The sequence below is a fragment of the Eutrigla gurnardus genome (assembly GCF_963514095.1).
Source record: "Eutrigla gurnardus genome assembly, chromosome: 17".
In the NCBI taxonomy this organism is placed as follows: domain Eukaryota; kingdom Metazoa; phylum Chordata; class Actinopteri; order Perciformes; family Triglidae; genus Eutrigla; species Eutrigla gurnardus.
The window spans coordinates 20,473,049-20,491,088 of record NC_139928.1 but is presented as its reverse complement, the minus strand read 5'-3'; the positions used below and the strand labels follow the sequence as shown (position 1 = coordinate 20,491,088).

Sequence of the window (18,040 nt, the reverse complement as noted above, 5' to 3'; positions counted from 1 at the left end):
ATGAATGTCAGGTCTGTGTCTGCCCCATCATGTTTTTATTTACGTTTCTTATGGAAATCATGTTGCTGTTCATCACCTCTTCTGATACACAGAAATAAATCCAGAAAAATAATCCTTTGAGTCGTCTCTTTCCACGCCCTATCGTTAAATACAGGAAATATATTTGATCTCATCTATGAGACATCTACAGTATATTAAAGGATTTTGATCAATACTATAGACACTGAGTCTCAGGGAAGTTAAGTTGGGAAATAATCCATGGGATATGGTGTTATTAATTTCTATCTCAGTGACGTATAGGACGAATTTGATGGATAGCTTTTTTATTATTTTCTTTATTAGAATTAGGGAATAGTAATCAGAATCATCAGCTGCATGGTGGTTCAGGTTCTTCTGTATGGAGTTTTTCTCCGGTTTGTGGCTCTGATGCACCACAACGTTGTTTGCCAACCGCCATAGAAAAGACCAAACGAAGAAGAAGTCGCTGCGCAAAAAGATTTGGAGTCTTGTACATACACTCAACAAAAATATAAAAGCAACACTTTTGTTTTTGCTCCCATTTTTCATGAGATGGACTTAAAGATCTAAAATTCATTCCAGATACACAATATTACCATTTCTCTCAAACATTGTTCACAAATCTGTCTAAATGTGTGATAGTGAGCACTTCTGCTTTGCTGAGATAATCCATCCCACCTCACAGGTGTGCCACATCAAGATGCTGATCTGACATCATGATTAGTGCAGGTGTGCCTTAGACTGTCCACAATAAAAGGCCACACTGAAATGTGCATTTTTTTGCTTTATTGGGGGTCTGGGGACTCAGAACCACACAGTATCTGGTGTGACCACCATTTGCCTCATGCAGTGCAACACATCTTCTTCGCATAGAGTTTATCAGATTGTCAATTGTGGCCTGTGGAATGTTGGTCCACTCCTCTTCAATGGCTGTGCGAAGTTGCTGGATATTAGTGGGAACTGGTACACGCTGTCGTATACGCCGGTCAAGCACATCCCAAACATGCTCAATGGGTGACATGTCCGGTGAGTATGCTGGCCATGCAAGAACTGGGACATTTTCAGCTTCCAAGAATTGTGTACAGATCCTTGCAACATGGGGCCGTGCATTATCTTGCTGAAACATGAGGTGATGTTCATGGATGTATGGCACAACAATGGGCCTCAGGATCTCATCACGGTATCTCTGTGCATTCAAAATGCCATCAATAAAATGCACCTGTGTTCTTCGTCCATAACAGATGCCTGCCCATACCATAACCCCACCACCACCATGGGCCACTCGATCCACAACATTGACATCAGCAAAGCGCTCACCCACACGACGCCACACACGCTGTCTGCCATCTGCCCTGAACAATGTAAACCGAGATTCATCCGTGAAGAGAACACCTCTCCAACGTGCCAGACGCCATCGAATGTGAGCATTTGCCCACTCAAGTCTGTTACGGCGACGAGCTGGAGTCAGGTCAAGACCCCGATGAGGACGACGAGCATGCAGTTGAGCTTCCCTGAGACGGTTTCTGACAGTTTGTGCAGAAATTGTTTGGTTATGCAAACCAATTGTTTCAGCAGCTGTCTGAGTGGCTGGTCTCAGACGATCTTGGAGGTGAACCTGCTGGATGTGGAGGTCCTGGGCTGGTGTGGTTACACATGGTCTGCGGTTGTGAGGCCGGTTGGATGTACTGCCATATTCTCTGAAACGCCTTTGGAGACGGCTTATGGTGGAGAAATGAACATTCAATGCACGAGCAACAGATCTGGTTGACATTCCTGCTGTCAGCATGCCAATTGCACGCTCCCTCAATGCTTGTGGCATCTGTGGCATTTTGCTGTGAGACAAAACTGCACATTTCAGAGTGACCTTTTATTGTGGACAGTCTAAGGTACACCTGTGCACTAATCATGATGTCAGATCAGCATCTTGATGTGGCACACCTGTGAGGTGGGATGGATTATCTCAGCAAAGCAGAAGTGCTCACTATCACACATTTAGACTGATTTGTGAACAATGTTTGAGAGAAATGGTAATATTGTGTATCTGGAATGAATTTTAGATCTTTAAGTCCATCTCATGAAAAATGGGAGCAAAAACAAAAGTGTTGCATTTATATTTTTGTTGAGTGTATATATATATATATATATATATATATATATATATATATTACACACACACATACATATATACATACACACACACACACTTTGCAGTCGGCTGCTAAGTCGGACACAATTCTAGCCATCATGCATCGCTTTCAACCCACAATACATCACGTAAGGTAGCGCGCTCCAGGCGGCTACATCAAGTCGAATTCGCCTAGTATGTGATGGTTCTATTTCGTCCCTACTGACCGCCAGAGGCGGTGCTTTAAGCACTGGATAACTCCGCCCGCTGTAGCGCATGTCGAGTACGAATAACAATAGGCTTGTTTCGAATCAAGCATGCGCATCCATTTGCCTCGCAAAACAAGGCATTCTGGGAAAAAAACGTCACAAATGCTGGTGATAACTTCCCTTTGCGACATGTCACATGACTTTAAAAACTTGCGGTATCTCCAGGGTACCTCCCTTCGCATGCTTTTCTCTGCAGATGGTCTGAAATAAGTGCGGACATAAGACACTCCCCTCAACATTGCCCTAGTTGGTTAGAATTATCACGTGGTATTTCCGACGTGAGAAAATTCCTCAGCCTCCGTCAACAACTGGACTTAATGCCTCGGCTCGAGTTCGTCAGCGACGAAGAAAGCCAGCGCCACTGGGCAGACCATATTCTTTATGCAAAGTCCGGGAAGTTTCCCCTGGCGCGATAATTTTTGTTATGTATACAATTATTAATAAAGTTTAAATAAATAAAAAAAAAAAAAGTCCGTGAATTGCACCTGTGTCCGACTTGACGTGGTGGGAACCTGACGTGTTTATGACGAGTTCCGGCGGATCCTCTCAAGTCTCGTGCATGCATCGGCTCAAATGCATGCGATCCGAAACGCAGCGAGTTTTTAAAGTCATGTGACATGTCGCAAAGGGAAGTTATCACCAGCATTTGTGACGTTTTTTTTCCCAGAATGCCTTGTTTTGCGAGGCAAATGCATGCGCATGCTTGATTCGAAACAAGCCTAGCGGCTGCGTTTCGGATCGCATGCATTTGCGCCGATGCATGCACGAGACTTGCGAGGATCCGCCAGAACTCATACATAACAAAAACTGTCGAGCCAGGGGAAACTTCTGTTCATATACTTTGCACAAAGAATATGAACTCGAGCCGAGGCATTTGAACTCCCCTTGTTGACGGAGGCTGAGGAATTTTCTCACATGGGAAATACCACGTGATAATTCTAACCAACTAAGGCAACGTTGAGGGGAGTGTCTTATGTCCGCACTTATTTGAGACCATCTGCACAGAAAAGCATGCGGAGGGTGGTACCCTGGAGATCCCGCAAGTTTTTAAAGTCATGTGACATGTCGCAAAGGGAAGTTATCACCAGCATTTGTGATGTTTTTTCCCCAGAATGCCTGGTTTTGCGAGGCAAATGCATGCGCATGCATGATTCGAAACGCGCCTACTGTCACCTGTGACTCCTGCATGACCCCCGGGAGGCTATATCTTCCGGTGTCAGCAGGCAATCGGCTCCTTCATTCTTCTCGCGACCGCGCGTTGAGGTGTACGTAAGTATAGCATGGCCGTTTAAATGGCCGGTACAATTATTATTGGTATGCTGCTGGCTTTGTGCAGCCTCGTGCCTCCGTGGCAGAAGTAACGGTCCTCGTCCTCCGAGAGGCCGTCGCCAGCGTTTTGCACATTGTATGTTGTGCTCTGGTGGCTTTGCTGGGTTGGTGGCGTTTCCGCCCCTCACCTTCCGGCGTTGCACACAGTTGCTGTGGGCTGTGTTACTAGCAGGTTGATGCTGCTTTGAATGCTAATAATTGTTTTTTGTTTCTCTGTTTAGTGTTCACAGTATTATTTAAGGATTCAACTGGGTTGAGGTAGGGTTTCAGTCCCTCTTCAAGCTTAGTTGTATTTGTGCTAAACTAATAAATCTTGTTGGTGAAGGTTGCGTACCTGCCCCCTCTCCCAACTTGGTATTGTGTTTCAAAGTGTTGGCGTTCCCGTCCCGGCGGCGTCACACTGTGTTGTTTGTTGTTACTTGGCTACCTCTCCACCTGGTTCCGGATGGAGCATGCCTGTGGCAGCTGTATGGCGTCCCTGGAGCCTGAGGATGGCCATGACCGGTGTGTGTCCTGTCTTGGCGTGGATCACCTGCAGGAGGCCATCACCGACAAAGCCTGCATAAATTGTAGCATTAAGCCGAGGTCAGTAAGGCTGGCCAGGTTGGCCCAAATGGATCCACTATCCTGCCTGTCTTCATTCCAGCCTGAGAGAGTGGATTCGTGTCAGGGTGCTGCAAAGGGGCGGTCTGCCACACAGGACAGGGACGGTGTCCCCACAGGAATCCCAGGCCCAGGGGTCACCACTGCCACCGGACGACGATCTCGCCATTGCAGCTTCATCTAGCCAGTTTAATGGTTCCCAGGTCAGGTTAACGACTCCGACTGCACCAGGCTCGTCACATTATTCAGCCTCAGATTCACGGCGAGGATCTGATGATTCCTCCATGGGGGCAATCATCCGGGCTTCCCTAGCACGCCTGCAGCTTTACGCTCCGAGTCAAGAAAAAGCTCCTAGCACTTTCTACAGGCGCAACCCCCCCACCGGCGAAGACCATGGTGCCGCAGTCTCCTGATTTTTTTGAAGGAGCTGCATTCCTGCTGGGGAGACACGTCAGCCCTCACCAGGCCTGGGTCGGATGAGCGAACCTTAGCTGCCATGGAGGGTGCTGAGGCAGTTGGTCTTCTCCGCATGCCAGCGGTGGAACCTGCAATTGCTTCCCTGATTGTTTCCTCAGAGGAGGCAATGAAGTCAGACCCCAGGTGCCCTTCTGCCCAGTGTAAGGTCACTGATGACTACGTCTGCAGAGCTTACAACATGGCAGCGCGCATCGGCCACCTTGGAAACACCCTCTCCCACTTCCTTTTGGCCCTCTCATCTTCCCTGCTGGATGCTCAGGTGGATGACTCCATCCGTGACATTTGCGATGCCTCACTGCAGACTTTTGCCTGTCAGTCGAGAGAGTTGGGTCGACTTATGTCGACGCTTGTCCACACTCGTCGTCACCTGTGGCTGGCCCAGTCACCCCTGACAGAGGCGACTCGTAGGGTCCTTCGCAGGGTGCCGGCGGAACCTGGTGAGCTGTTTGGATCTGCAGGCATTGGACCGCACAGCAGAAGCCGATGAGACCAGGCGGCGGCTGGCAGGCCTTCACAGGAGGGCGCCTATCTCCAGCGGGCAGAGAGCCTTTCCATCTGCCCCTGCACATCCTCCACAGCTGCCTCCCCAGGTTGGTCGGCGGCCGTCGCGACGGGATCCTAAGAACCCGGCAGGCGACTTTCGCTCCACCGTGCGCCGCTCACCACGTCAGCCCCAGGCCTCCAAGCCTGACCGCCGTCCTTCCGGTTCCTTCGGGGGCCGGGGGAAACGGCGCTAGGACCACGGGGCCGGTCGTCGGCTGCTTTTACCAGCAGCAGCTTGGTCACTGGGCTGCCTGCTGTCCAGACCCCTGGGTAGTGTCCACCTTGACCCGGGGCTACGAATTGCAGTTTCGATGCCGGCCCCCAGCCTTCGACCGGGTAAGAGTGACATCCATCGGTGACCCGGCCAAGGCCCAAACCTTAGCCCAGGAGCTGTCCACCCTCCTGGACAAGGGTGACTGGTTACCGGTGGACCCCCTCCTTCATCCCGGGGGCTTCTACTCAACCTACTTTCTCGTCAGTAAGAAGGATGGCGGACTACGGCCCATCCTGGACCTGCGAGGCCTGAACAGGTATTTAAAAGTTCTGCCATTCCACATGCTGACTGCAGCAGATGTTCAGCGTGTGGTCAGTCCCAACGAATGGTTCACCTCCATAGATTTGAAGATGCCTACTTTCATGTCCCGATCGCTGCTCATCATCAGCCCTTTCTGAGGTTTGCCTTCCAGGGTCACCATTACCAGTTCAGGGTGCTCCCCTTTGGACTCTCCCTGTCCCCAAGAGTGTTCACCCGTTGTGCTGCGGCAGCCTTGGCGCCTCTGCAGGCGGGAGGCATGAAGGTCCTGCCCTATCGACGACTGGTTGGTGTGCGCGCATTCCCGTGCCCAGGTGGTCAGGGATAACAACCGTCTTCTGCTGCATGTGGCCCGACTGGGCCTCACTGTCAACATTGCAAAAAGTTGCCTGGTCCCCACTCAGCGGATTGCCTATTTGGGTCTGGATCTGGACTTGGTCGCCATGAAGGCCTATCTGTCGGAGAAACGTGTGAGCAACATCCTCCAACTCCTCCCTTTCTTCAAGAGGGGCAGTCGGCTACCTTACATTAATTTGTGCAGTCTGGCGTGGCAGGTACGCCCAGGGACGGTGGTCTCTTCGGGACCGCACGCAGCACAGGAGCTGCGGGCTGTCCAACTGGCTCTCCGACATTTGTTACCACACCTGCAGGGGAAACATGTGCTGGTGCGTTCAGGCAACAAGGCAGTGGTCTCCCAGGTCAATCATCAAGGGGGCACCAAGTCGGCGCAACTGCTGCAGGTGTCCCAGCGCCTGCTGACATGGGCCGCTCCCCGTATGTTGAGCTTGCGAGCAATGTGGCTCCCGGGGGACCAGAATCAGGTGGCAGGTTTCCTTTCTCGGCAGAAGCCTCCGCTGGGGGAGTGGAGGCTACACCCAGAGGTAGTCCAGCTGATCTGGGGTGTTTTCGGCAGGGCGGGGGTGGATCTCTTGCCTCCAGGGAGTCAACTCATTGTCCCCTATGGTTTTCCTGGATGGAGGAGGACAGTCCTCTGGGGCAGGATGCCTTGGGGAACAAGTGGCCCAGCATGTTCCTGTACGCCTTCCCACCGCTGCCTCTGATCCTCCCGATGCTGCAGCGGGTCCTTCATCGGGGCCACCGCCTCCTCCTGGTAGCCCCGTTCTGGCCAGGAAGGCCCTGGTTTCCACTGCTGCGGCAGCTCTGCTGCAGCTCGCCATGGCGTCTCCCAGGGAGGAAAGATCTCCTGTCAAAGCTAGGGGGGTGGATTTGGCACCCCAACCCCTACCGTCTCCAGCTTTGGGCCTGGCCACTGCAGGGCCCGACACGCTTCTGACCGGTTGCACTGAGCCTGTCCGACAAACCATCTCGCATGCTCGTGCATCGTCCACCCGTCTCCAGTATGAGAGCAAGTGGAGGAGGTTCTCTGCCTGATGCGCTGACAGGGGGGACGACCCCACTTCTTGCCCGGTGGCCACCGTTCTGCACCGTTCACCGTTCTTCTGGCCATTACCTCAGCGAAACGGGTGGGGGAGTTGCATGCTTTGTCTGTCAGCGAGCCCTGCCTGCGTTGGGGGCCTGATGGTTCAGGGGTGACCCTATGGCCTAATGTTGCGTTTCTGCCAGAGAACCTGCCCCGTGGCCATATCAACCGCCCTATTCACCTGGCGCGGTTTGATCCCCCAGCGGCTGATGATGAGTTGCATGCTTTGTGTCCTGTGCGGGCCCTGGTTGCCTATATCAGTGCCAATGCACATCTGCGGCAGTCAGACCAATTGTTTGTTTGCTATGGGGGTCGGTTGTGCCCTCTCCAAACAGCGCCTTTCTCATTGGATTGTGGACACCATCTCTTGTGCTTACAGGGTCAATGGTCGAGCATTGCCGACGGGGATCAGATGCCACTCAACGCGGTGTGTCTCCACGTCCTGGGCTGCCCTGAGAGGCGTACCCCTGGGTGACATCTGTGCTAGGGATGTCCCGATCCAGCTTTTTGCACTTCCGATCCGATACCGATATTGTAGCTTTTAGTATCGGCCGATACCGGCCGATCCAAGCATGTATTAAAGATTAAAGATATTTACTTAATTTGTTGTCAGACTCATGTTGAAAAGGGTTTTACTCTTAAGAACAACTAGCCAACTTAATTAGGTTAGTTTGAATAATCCACAATGGTTGGTAATGAGAAGCTGACCTCTTTATTCTTAACAGGGTTAAATAAACACAAAATACACTAAATAATAAATAACCACCACGCTTGACTTTATTGTGGCAAGTATTGCACTCCGCATCTTCGTCTTTTTCGTCTTTTAGGGTAAAATAATCCCACACAGCTGACATTTTTATCGATAACTTTAAATTCTTAGTGGGACATCAGTGTTTCCACTAGAATTTTTTTCAGGCCCGGTGGTACCCACCGAAAAAAACCCTAAACAGACGAGACGCGTAGGATGGTGTTTTGGTGCAGTTGGATTAAGTCAGGTGGCACAGCAAGCAGTCTGCAATTCTGCAATTATTATATTTGCATTCAACATTTTTGTTCAACCAGAGTGTATTCAAGGTTTTCAAGGATTCAAGGAGAGAATGACTTATTAAGGTGCCAGAAAAATATGGCTGGAAAATGATGAGCATCACATTAATAGCTACAGATACTGTAAAACACTAACGACATATGAGTGCATATATTGTCTTATTTTATCAAGTAGATATATAAATAATATAAAAATATATATAAAGTAAATATAAGTTATAGGTTTATTCAACAGCTTAATAGTTCATAGAAATTCAGGTAGAAATAGGTTAACTCAGAGTTCCACATCTTATCAAAAACAATCCTCCCCCACAGACGTCATCACGTCCTACACACAATATGGCTTGATGCTGTTTTGAAGGAGTGCATATATTTATCGACAACACTCGACCTGCATCAGCGCATGTGCGCACGAGCGGATCTGTGCGAGCAGGCACCGCGGAAGCCGGTCCGGTTCCGCTCACACCACGAGTCTGAAGAGTGCAACAGCTTATCAAAATACAGTGTCAACTCCGTGTTTTCAAAGTAGAAAGCGACATCGTGGTGGTTTAACGAGGCAAAGCGGCATCAGAACAACATCAAGCGCGTAAAATACACGAAGAAGAACGTAGCGGGAGCGCGCGGCTAGGATTGTTGCGGCCGCGCGTATTGCGGAGCAAGTCTACTGTGCTGTGCGGAGGCGCTCCTAATGGACAGGTCGCGAGGTGTGCGCTAGGTGTGCTGGAAAACGCGGACCGGACTTTGGGGAAAAACAGAAAAAAACTGGAATGGATTACCTACGTCAGTGCGCTGGAAAACACGGGCCGGAGTTTTGAAAAAAAAACTGGATCGGGAGTCCGGATCGGGATTTTCCCGTGCAGGCCGATCCGATATCGATATGCATTTTTTGCTAATATCGGTGGCCGATCCGATCCAAATATCGGATCGGGACAACCCTAATCTCCTGCAGCCTCTTGGTCGTCGCCGGGTACGTTCCATCGGTTTTACCGGCTTAATGTTGCTGCTCCCCACCCGTTGGGCGTAGTCCTTTGCCCTGGGTCTTCAAACTCTCATCAATAAGGTGGGTTAGGGGATTCTTCATGACACTGTTGGTATATGTCATCCAGTGCTTAAAGCACCGCCTCTGGCGGTCAGTAGGGACAAAATTGAACGAAGAGTTACAGTTGTAACTACGGTTCTATGAGTCCAGGATGACCGGCAGAGCATTCAGTCACTCAGAATCCTTGCGCGTTCGCGAGAATATTTTGGGAGCCGATTGCCTGCTGACACCGGAAGATATAGCCTCCCGGGGGTCATGCAGGAGTCACAGGTGACATTGTTGTTATTCGTACTCGACATGCGCTACCATGGGCGGAGTTATCCAGTGCTTAAAGCACCGCCTCTGGCGGTCATCCGGGACTTATAGAACCGTGGTTACAACTGTAACTCTTAGTTTGATTTATCCAGAAGAATCAGAGGTTTTGTGAATGTAGTTTGAAAACTGGGTTTTGTGTTTACAGTTTAGATGAAAGGTTGGAATGTTTCAAGTTATTAACAATTATGAAAAACTGTAACAAATGGATTCATCTCAAGCTACTTATGACTGCATTACTTCTGGTGCATTTTATTTTTGCAGTTTGTGTCCGTCCGCCTGTTTTGTTTCAGAAAAAACAGTGTACTGGTGACTGATTGTTCAGCTGTTTGAAACGTCTCTATATTCTGTATGTGTGTTTATTGTTTTCTTGCAGACGTCCAGCAGCTGTTGGTGACTAAAGACGAGGTTCCCTTTGAGCAGCAGGACTGGAGCTCCAGTCTGGACCAGGAGGACCCAGACCCCCCACACATTAAAGAAGAACAGGAAGAACTCTGGACCAGTCAGCAAGGAGAGAAGCATCGAGGCCTGGAGGAGGTTGGTATCAAGTTCCCATTGACTCTTGTCCCTGTTAAGAGTGAAAAAGACAACGATGAAGAGAAACCTCAGTCCTCAGGGCTGGTTTCAGCTGCAGCCAGAGGCTCAACTGAACAGATGGAAACCGAAGGTGATGAAGAGGACTGTGGGGGACCAGAACCAGCAAGGAACTCAGATTCACATTTACGAACAGATACGGACAACACGACTGGAGACTCTTCTGAACCTGAGACTGATGACAGTGCTGATTGGCAGGAGACCAGAGAACCTCGGTCAGTTTTAAAGGCTTTGAAAAATTATCCTGACAGTGAATTTATATGTAGAACTGGTAAGAAACCATTTAACTGCTCTCAGTGTTGGAAACAATTCAACTTCCGTGGAAATCTGAAGACACACATGAGATCTCATACAGGAGAAAAACCTTTTAGCTGCTCAGTGTGTGGTAAAGGTTTCAGTGAAAATGGCACTCTGACGAAACACATGAGAACACATACAGGAGAGAAACTTTTCAGCTGCTCAGTTTGTATGATATCTTTCAAAAGAAGTCAACATTTACAGAAACACATTAGAACTCACACAGGATAAAAACCTTTCAGTTACACAACAGTCTGGCAGCTGACTGTTTTCACTCTTACATTTTATTACCGGTACCATATTACAATAATGTGATCTCTGGACACGTTAAACAGAGCAGGACTAGAACACGTTCATGATTTTCAGAGTCGATGAATTTCAAAGTCTCTACAGCACCTAGGATTTATTTTTGGGGGGGGGGATTAAAGCTGAGATTCAAGCATTCAGTAAATATCTTCTGTTAGTCAGTCTGGTGACCGGTTGCTTTTTCCAATTCATAACTAAATTTATAAATATCTTTTGAAATGAGCTTATAACCAAACCTGTTCATATCTGTATCCCCAACAACTTTTTGTACGTTTTACAGACTCTGCATATCGACATGTTTGGGACACATTCATGGATTTTTTTTTCTTTTCTTTGTTACATATTGATGAATGTTTATTGAATTGTGTTGAGATACAAAGAGGCCTCGGTGTACAGATCTCATCAACTGTCATTTAAAAACATGAACATGAAACCTTCACACAACAATGTTGAAGCAACAAAAACATGAAATATTAGATTTTCACTCAGAGGAACATTTCGATCTTTTATTTAAGACTTAAACTAAAAGGAAACGAGCTTCTGTTGAATTTGGTTCACTGTTCCCTCAAAGCTCTGAAAATGTAATAACATATTTGTCTTTCTTCAAACTGAGTTGGACAAAAAGTAGAAAGAAGCCAGTGTTTCCCAAATTGAACACAACTGTGACAGACCTTCCTCTCCACTTATACATGTCTTCATCAACACAAGTACAGGAGAAAAACTTTTCAGCTGCCCAGTGTGTAGTAAACCTTACACTGCAAATGGAGCTTTGGAGAGACACATGAGAACTCACAGGAGAAAAACCTTTCAGCTGCTCTGTTTGTAAGAAATGTTTGCACATGCAAAATCACACAGAAGCGCAAACTTTCAGCTGCTCAGTGGGTTCTTTCTGTGTACTCCGGCTTCCTCCCACAGTCCAAAGACATGCAGGATAGGTTCATTAAATGGTTGTCTGTCTATGTTTTTGCTCTGGTCTATCGGCCTGTGTGAGAGCTTGCCTTTTACCATTATTATCTTGTGAATGAATGTTTTTGGAACATACATGCTGGTCTATTTGAGTTAATGCTGCCATACATAGCTATGTAAACTATTGATACGGTGATATTTGGTTGTATTTCTTAACTCGATTATTTATCAGAAGTCCATGTTGATCGTTTAGTATATTCTTCAACATAATTAATCATGATCATTCCTAATTAGTTACGATAGGCATTGAGTCCCTGTTATGAGCTACTGCACCTATGTCATTTGTGGCCCATTATTATAATGTCTGTTCTTGATTTAAATGAATATTTGTGTTGATGTTCATCATTTTACTACTGGACTATGCATGCACTATAATAAACCGTGAACTATTAAACATGTACTAATGTATGATCAAGAGGAGGGACTTAATGTCGGGACAAAATAAGGAAAAAAGCAATGTTACAATGGAGAATATGCTCGGAAAGACATCAAAGAAAATCTGAAATCATCCAATTAATTTCTTAACAGGAATAATAGCGAATTTTGTTTAATTGTCATTTAAATTTTCTGCTACTCTACTGATCAACACTTCCATCCTGTAGGTGGCAGTAATGTACCGTCAACTGCCATTAAACTCACAGAAGAAGAAGAATTCATCACCGCCTCGGCGAACATGAACAATGCCGTGTCTGGCTGAAAAGGTCTGTTCTCCATATTCGTTCCCCTCCAATCGTTTGTATCAAGTTAGTCCGGCTCTTTACGCCACGTAGTTAATCGGACACACCCGAACAGGACCCGTATGTTTGGATAAACTTATTTAAGCGGATTTTGCGCAGTTTCAACTCAGACTTGTCTATCTTTTAGCCACAAATGCTAAATGAAGTTAGCGTAGCTGCTAGCGTTACATCGACGGAGACGCAACTCGGCCAAACTGAGCTGCAATCCGATAGTGACCACATTTTTTTTATAGAGCCAAGATGTCCGGATAAACTTCCCTGAGTTGACTCTGTGCTATTTCACTTTTTTTGTTGTTGAAAACGTCTGGGTTATCTCCCGATGGCCCTACGAAGCTAATAAAGTTAGCATGCTAGTTGAAATTGGACGAGCTCGAACGCTTATGCTGCATTCATTCGTGCTTGCCGGAAGATCCCACTTCATACTTGAGAATGTCATAGATAGCTTACTTTAGTCATCTCCCCAAGGGGAAATTGCAGTGTTACAGCAGCAATGAAACATTTAGACATTAATTACAACAGATGCACTTCACGCAAGACAAACATGAGGTAGTTTAAAAGAACACACTTACAGATACACGTACATAATGATACTAATAATACTAATAATAATACTACTACTAATAATAACAATCATATCAACAAAATAAAGTTAAAGAAATATACATGTGGAGAATCCTACTCTATTACTGTATAGATAATAAATGGCATGGAAAGTGTATATAGAGATAAGAACTCTCCAGTTGTGCAATTAGATGTCATGTTCAAGTGCTTAGTTAAAAGTGTGTACACAAGCAACTTGTTGCTTCTCCGACCATGTTGAAAGGTTCTGGTCACCCCACGTCAGGAACTCGTGTATCAAAATTATGAGTTGGCATCCTTGTGCAATTCAGCGTTAACAACTCATATTTACCATACTTCCGAGAACCCCGTGAAGGCAGCAACGTCACAGCACACGACAAAGTGACCAAACTGTTTTTTTTTTAACAGAGGTTTTGTTGTGATTTGAAATGCCCCAATTTCAGATGCAGTTGGTGAAGCAGCGACTAACTGCGGCTGTTGAAGAGATATTTGGGCTGTTTGAAAGAACGGTAGCAGAATACGAAGAGGAGCTTTCTCGTTCTAAAGAGGAGAACGAGCGACAACACAAACTACTTGACGCTGTTTTCATCCCTGAAGTCCGGTTACACAGAGCAGGTTTGTTCATTAAACATGCAGGGAATCTTCTTCTCAGTCAGATCTGTTTTTCAGCATCCATATGACAGAAAGTGTTTCTACTTTAAGTTTGTTCTCTCTGATAACACTGACATGGATTTTGCAGCTCAGATGTTTGCTGACTCATGACTTAGTTTACCCCAAAGATGAGAAAATGCACACAGTGCATCGCAGTTTGTTGCGTATGTGGCTGTGTAGCCGTAGACCAATCAATCTATTACATTATTTTCCTGATGTCTTAGATTTGTTTACCCTGGTATAATTTTAGTGTCTGTATCAAGGTAATTAAGTTTTATGAAAAATCGTGACATCACTAGTGGTAGACAGATTGGTTTCATCCTCAGTGGATCTGTTGCTGGGTGTTGAGACTGACTGGAATGCAGTTTTTATGACGACATCATGACAAGGGTGGATAGTGTCACAGGGCCACAGTCATTCAGGCAGGACACTAGGGACTTTTTAGTTACATGGTTGATGGTTGTTTGGAAGTAGGTGTTCTGAGGGCTGTTTTGTTCAAATCACCAGCTACAAACATCCGGTTGTTTTGCTACATGATTACTGATGACCTCATTACTCCTGGTGCTTTGTATTTTTACACTTTGTGCCAGTCTGCCTGTTTGATAACTGTAAACAGGGAGTGTAAGACAGAATGATGTCAGAAAAATAGTGTATGTACAGGTTCAGCTGTTTTACTGAAAGTGTGTTTACTGTTTTCCTGCAGACGTCCAGCAGCTGCTGGTGAGTGAAGAAGAGGTTCCCTTTGAGCAGCAGGACTGGAGCTCCAGTCTGGACCAGGAGGACCCAGAGCCCCCAAACATTAAAGAGGAACATGAGCAATTCTGGAGGGAGGGAGAGCAGCTTCAATGGCAGTTCCCATTGACTCTTGTCCCAGTGAAAAATGAAGAAGATGAAGACAGCAATGAAGAGAGTCATCAGTCATCAGGGCTGGCTTCAGCTGCAGCCAGAGGCTCAACTGAACATATGGAAACAGAAGCTGATGAAGAGGACTGTGGGGGACCAGAACCAGCCAGGAACTCAGATTCACATGTACAAACAGATACTGATGACAAGACTGGAGACTATTCTGCACCTCAGACTGATGACGGTGGTGATTGGATGGAGGGTTTTAAGGCTTTGAAGAATGGTGAAGTCCCTGACAGTGATTTGAGATGTAGTACTGCTGAGAAAGCATTCAGATGCGTTGAGTGTAGGAAAACATTTGGTACCTGTGTAAATCTGAAGAAACACATGAGAACTCATATAGGAGATAAACCTTTCAGCTACTCGGTTTGTAAGAAATATTTAGCAAAACGAGTAACTTTACAAAAAAGTATGAGAATTCAAACAGGAGAAAAACTTCCCAGCTGCTCAGTTTGTAAGAAATCTTTTACAGTAAGTAGAGCTTTAAAGAGACACATGCAGACTCATACAGGAGAAAAACCTTTCAGCTGCTCAGTTTGTAAGAAATCTTTTACAGTACGTAGAACTTTAAAGAGACACATGATGACTCATACGGGAGAAAAACCTTTCAGCTGCTCAGTTTGTAATAAATCTTTTACAGCAAATGAAACTTTAAAGAGACACATGAGAACTCATACAGGAGAAAAACCTTTCAACTGCTCGGTTTGTAAGAAATATTTTACAGAAAGTGGACATTTACAGAAACACATGAGAACTCATACAGGAGAAAAACCTTTCAGCTGCTTAGTTTGTAAGAAATCTTTTACAGTAAGTTTCACTTTGAAAAGACACATGAGAACTCATACAGGAGAAAAACCCTTCAGCTGCTCGGTTTGTAAAAAACCTTTTACACAGAGTCAACATTTACAAAAACACATGAGAACTCACACAGAAGAAAGATCTTTCAGTTACGACACAGTCTGCCCACTGACGATAAAACTGGAGCAATGAAGCCACGTTAGCGCCGTGGTGGACTCTGCAGGAGAACTGAAGACTGAAGTTAACGGTTTCACTCAATTTACACCATCAGAACACAACAGCAAAGACTGCATTTAACACTCAGAGCCACAACTCTTGTCTTTGACTCTTTACGGACTGTTAACCAAATGGTAACTTGACATTAGCATAGCATAACAGTACAGAGCCAAGAACAGGACTGTTCAGCTTTGCCATTGTACATGTATTGATTTGATTCATGTTTTCACTGAGCTTTGTTTGGACTGTTTGTTGTAGTCACGATATTTGGGTAGTTGGCTTGAGGGTAATGCCGATAGATGAGGATCTCGGGGATCGATGATGGTCAGAGCAATGGCCAATGTCAAGATATTTGTCTAATTTTCCCATTAAAGGTCATATTGATAACATTTTTATTCAAACGAATAATTAAAAAATAACATCCACAGAGCCTTTAGAAAGGTGCAGTTCAGGATCACTTGTTAAACATTTTTTTGATTGTGAATTAATCATTTAATTTTTTTTATGACGGGTCCATTTACCTTATCCTTTAGCATATCATACAATGGGACCTTATATGAAAGGAAAGGAGATCACGCCGACCCACAATTCTTTGCCAGAGCAACATTTAAAGTGCCCAGACCTCGGCAGTTCATGAAAACAAAAGATATGCTTATTTGCATATTTAACAATTACTTTCACGCAGACATATAGTAATTGGAATTGTGTTGATAAATGCGTGTGGACCGTGATAATATTTAATGGTATTTTTATTTATTTAAATAATGTTTGACAGAAACTAAACTAAAACCACAAATGAAATGTAAATACAGCAAACGGTCAAACAGGAAGGAGGAGCTGCTGGACCTGAAGCCGGTCAGTGAACCAGGGGTGCAGTCGAATAGTCTTTTTTGCTTAGGAAGGTTCCTAACTGAAGAAGTGACCCGGAAGTAAACAAGTGGCCGCCATGATAAGAGCCGTTCGGATTCTCAGGGTGCAGTCGAATAGTCAAAAAATAAGGTCCTAACTCCTATTCCTATCTCCTATTCCTTGACCTCTGGGGAAAACGTCACGGGGTTAAGGAAAGGCGATAGGAGAACTCAAAAGGACTTAGGAATAGTCGACCGCGGTGTTCAGAGAATCCGACCGGACTTTCACTAAGCTACGTCATTATATCGCGGCCGCTGATGATTGACAGCTGATGATCGGCACCGGCGATTGACGTGCGTCTGCGCTGGAGAAACTACAATAATGGACTACAAAAAGCGCATCTTCCACTTCTCCACATGTTGGTTTTATAAACAGCTGGTTCACTGACCGGCTTCAGGTCCAGCAGCTCCTCCTTTCTGTTTGACCGTTGTTTTATTTACTTTTCATTTGTGGTTTTAGTTTCGTTTTTGTCAAACATTTGTAACATGATTGAAATAAATAAAAAAAAAACATTAAATTATTATCACTGTCCACACATTTATCATCACTATTCCAATTACTCTGTCTGCATGAAAGTCATTGTTAAATATGTAAATGCACCTATCGTTTGTTTTCATGAACGGCTGAGGTGTGCGGCACTTTAAATGTTGCTCTCGCAAAGAATTGTGGGTCGGCGTAATCTCCTTTCCTATGGCATAGGAAGGTCCGTTGCATCCTATGCTAAAGGAGCTCTGAAAGGAAGCATTGGAGCTCCTTTCCTATGCATTTAGAGAATTCGAACAGCTCTTATCATGGCGGCCACTTGTTTACTTCCGGGTCACTTCTTCAGTTAGGAACCTTCCTAAGCAAAAAAGACTATTCGACTGCACCCTCAAAATGCAAAGGAAAGGAGCTCCAATGCTTCCTTTCAGACCTCCTTTAGCATAGGATGCAACGGACCTTCCTATGCGAAAGGAAAGGAGATCACGCCGACCCACAATTCTTTGCGAGAGCAACATTAGGCGAATTCGACTTGATGTAGCCGCCTGCAGCGCGCTACCTAACGTGATGTATTGTGGGTTGAAAGCGATGCATGATGGCTAGAATTGTGTCCGACTTAGCAGCCGACTGCAAGGACGTCACAGGGTCGCGACCATATCACGTGACCCAAAACATCGCGGGAACAAGTTTTTAAGAGGCGCTTCTTGCAGCGCTTGGCAGCGCGGTCCACGGTGGCTGCAACTGGCTTGTCCACACCTCCGCTACAGCGGAATGGTTCTCATTGGTTAAAAGTTCAATGACGTGTGTTCAGGTCCGCACTCGGCGGCCACCTTGTGGTGAAATGATTTAATGATTTGCCTTTTTATTTTGGT

The 18,040-nt window shown here is 45.9% G+C and overlaps 1 protein-coding gene across 1 annotated transcript; it reads left to right on the top strand.

Moving 5' to 3' along the window:
• Positions 1–12,550: 12,550 nt before the first annotated feature.
• LOC311028057 (uncharacterized protein) lies at positions 12,551–16,446 on the top strand. The gene is made up of 3 exons (XM_084032330.1): positions 12,551–12,596; positions 13,655–13,826; positions 14,566–16,446. Exons 1-3 carry the CDS (start codon positions 12,576–12,578, stop codon positions 15,753–15,755), a joined length of 1,383 nt encoding a protein of 460 aa, XP_083888456.1. The 5' UTR covers positions 12,551–12,575; the 3' UTR covers positions 15,756–16,446.
• Positions 16,447–18,040: the final 1,594 nt, after the last annotated feature.

What these genes read in the sequence shown, in the direction of transcription:
- LOC311028057 (XM_084032330.1), top strand. Translation starts at nt 12,576, where the DNA reads ATGCCGTGTCTGGCTGAAAAG. An exon ending in TGCCGTGTCTGGCTGAAAAG is followed by an intron (nt 12,597 to 13,654) that starts GTCTGTTCTCCA and finishes CCCCAATTTCAG; the next exon opens with ATGCAGTTGGTGAAGCAGCG. An exon ending in AGTCCGGTTACACAGAGCAG is followed by an intron (nt 13,827 to 14,565) that starts GTTTGTTCATTA and finishes GTTTTCCTGCAG; the next exon opens with ACGTCCAGCAGCTGCTGGTG.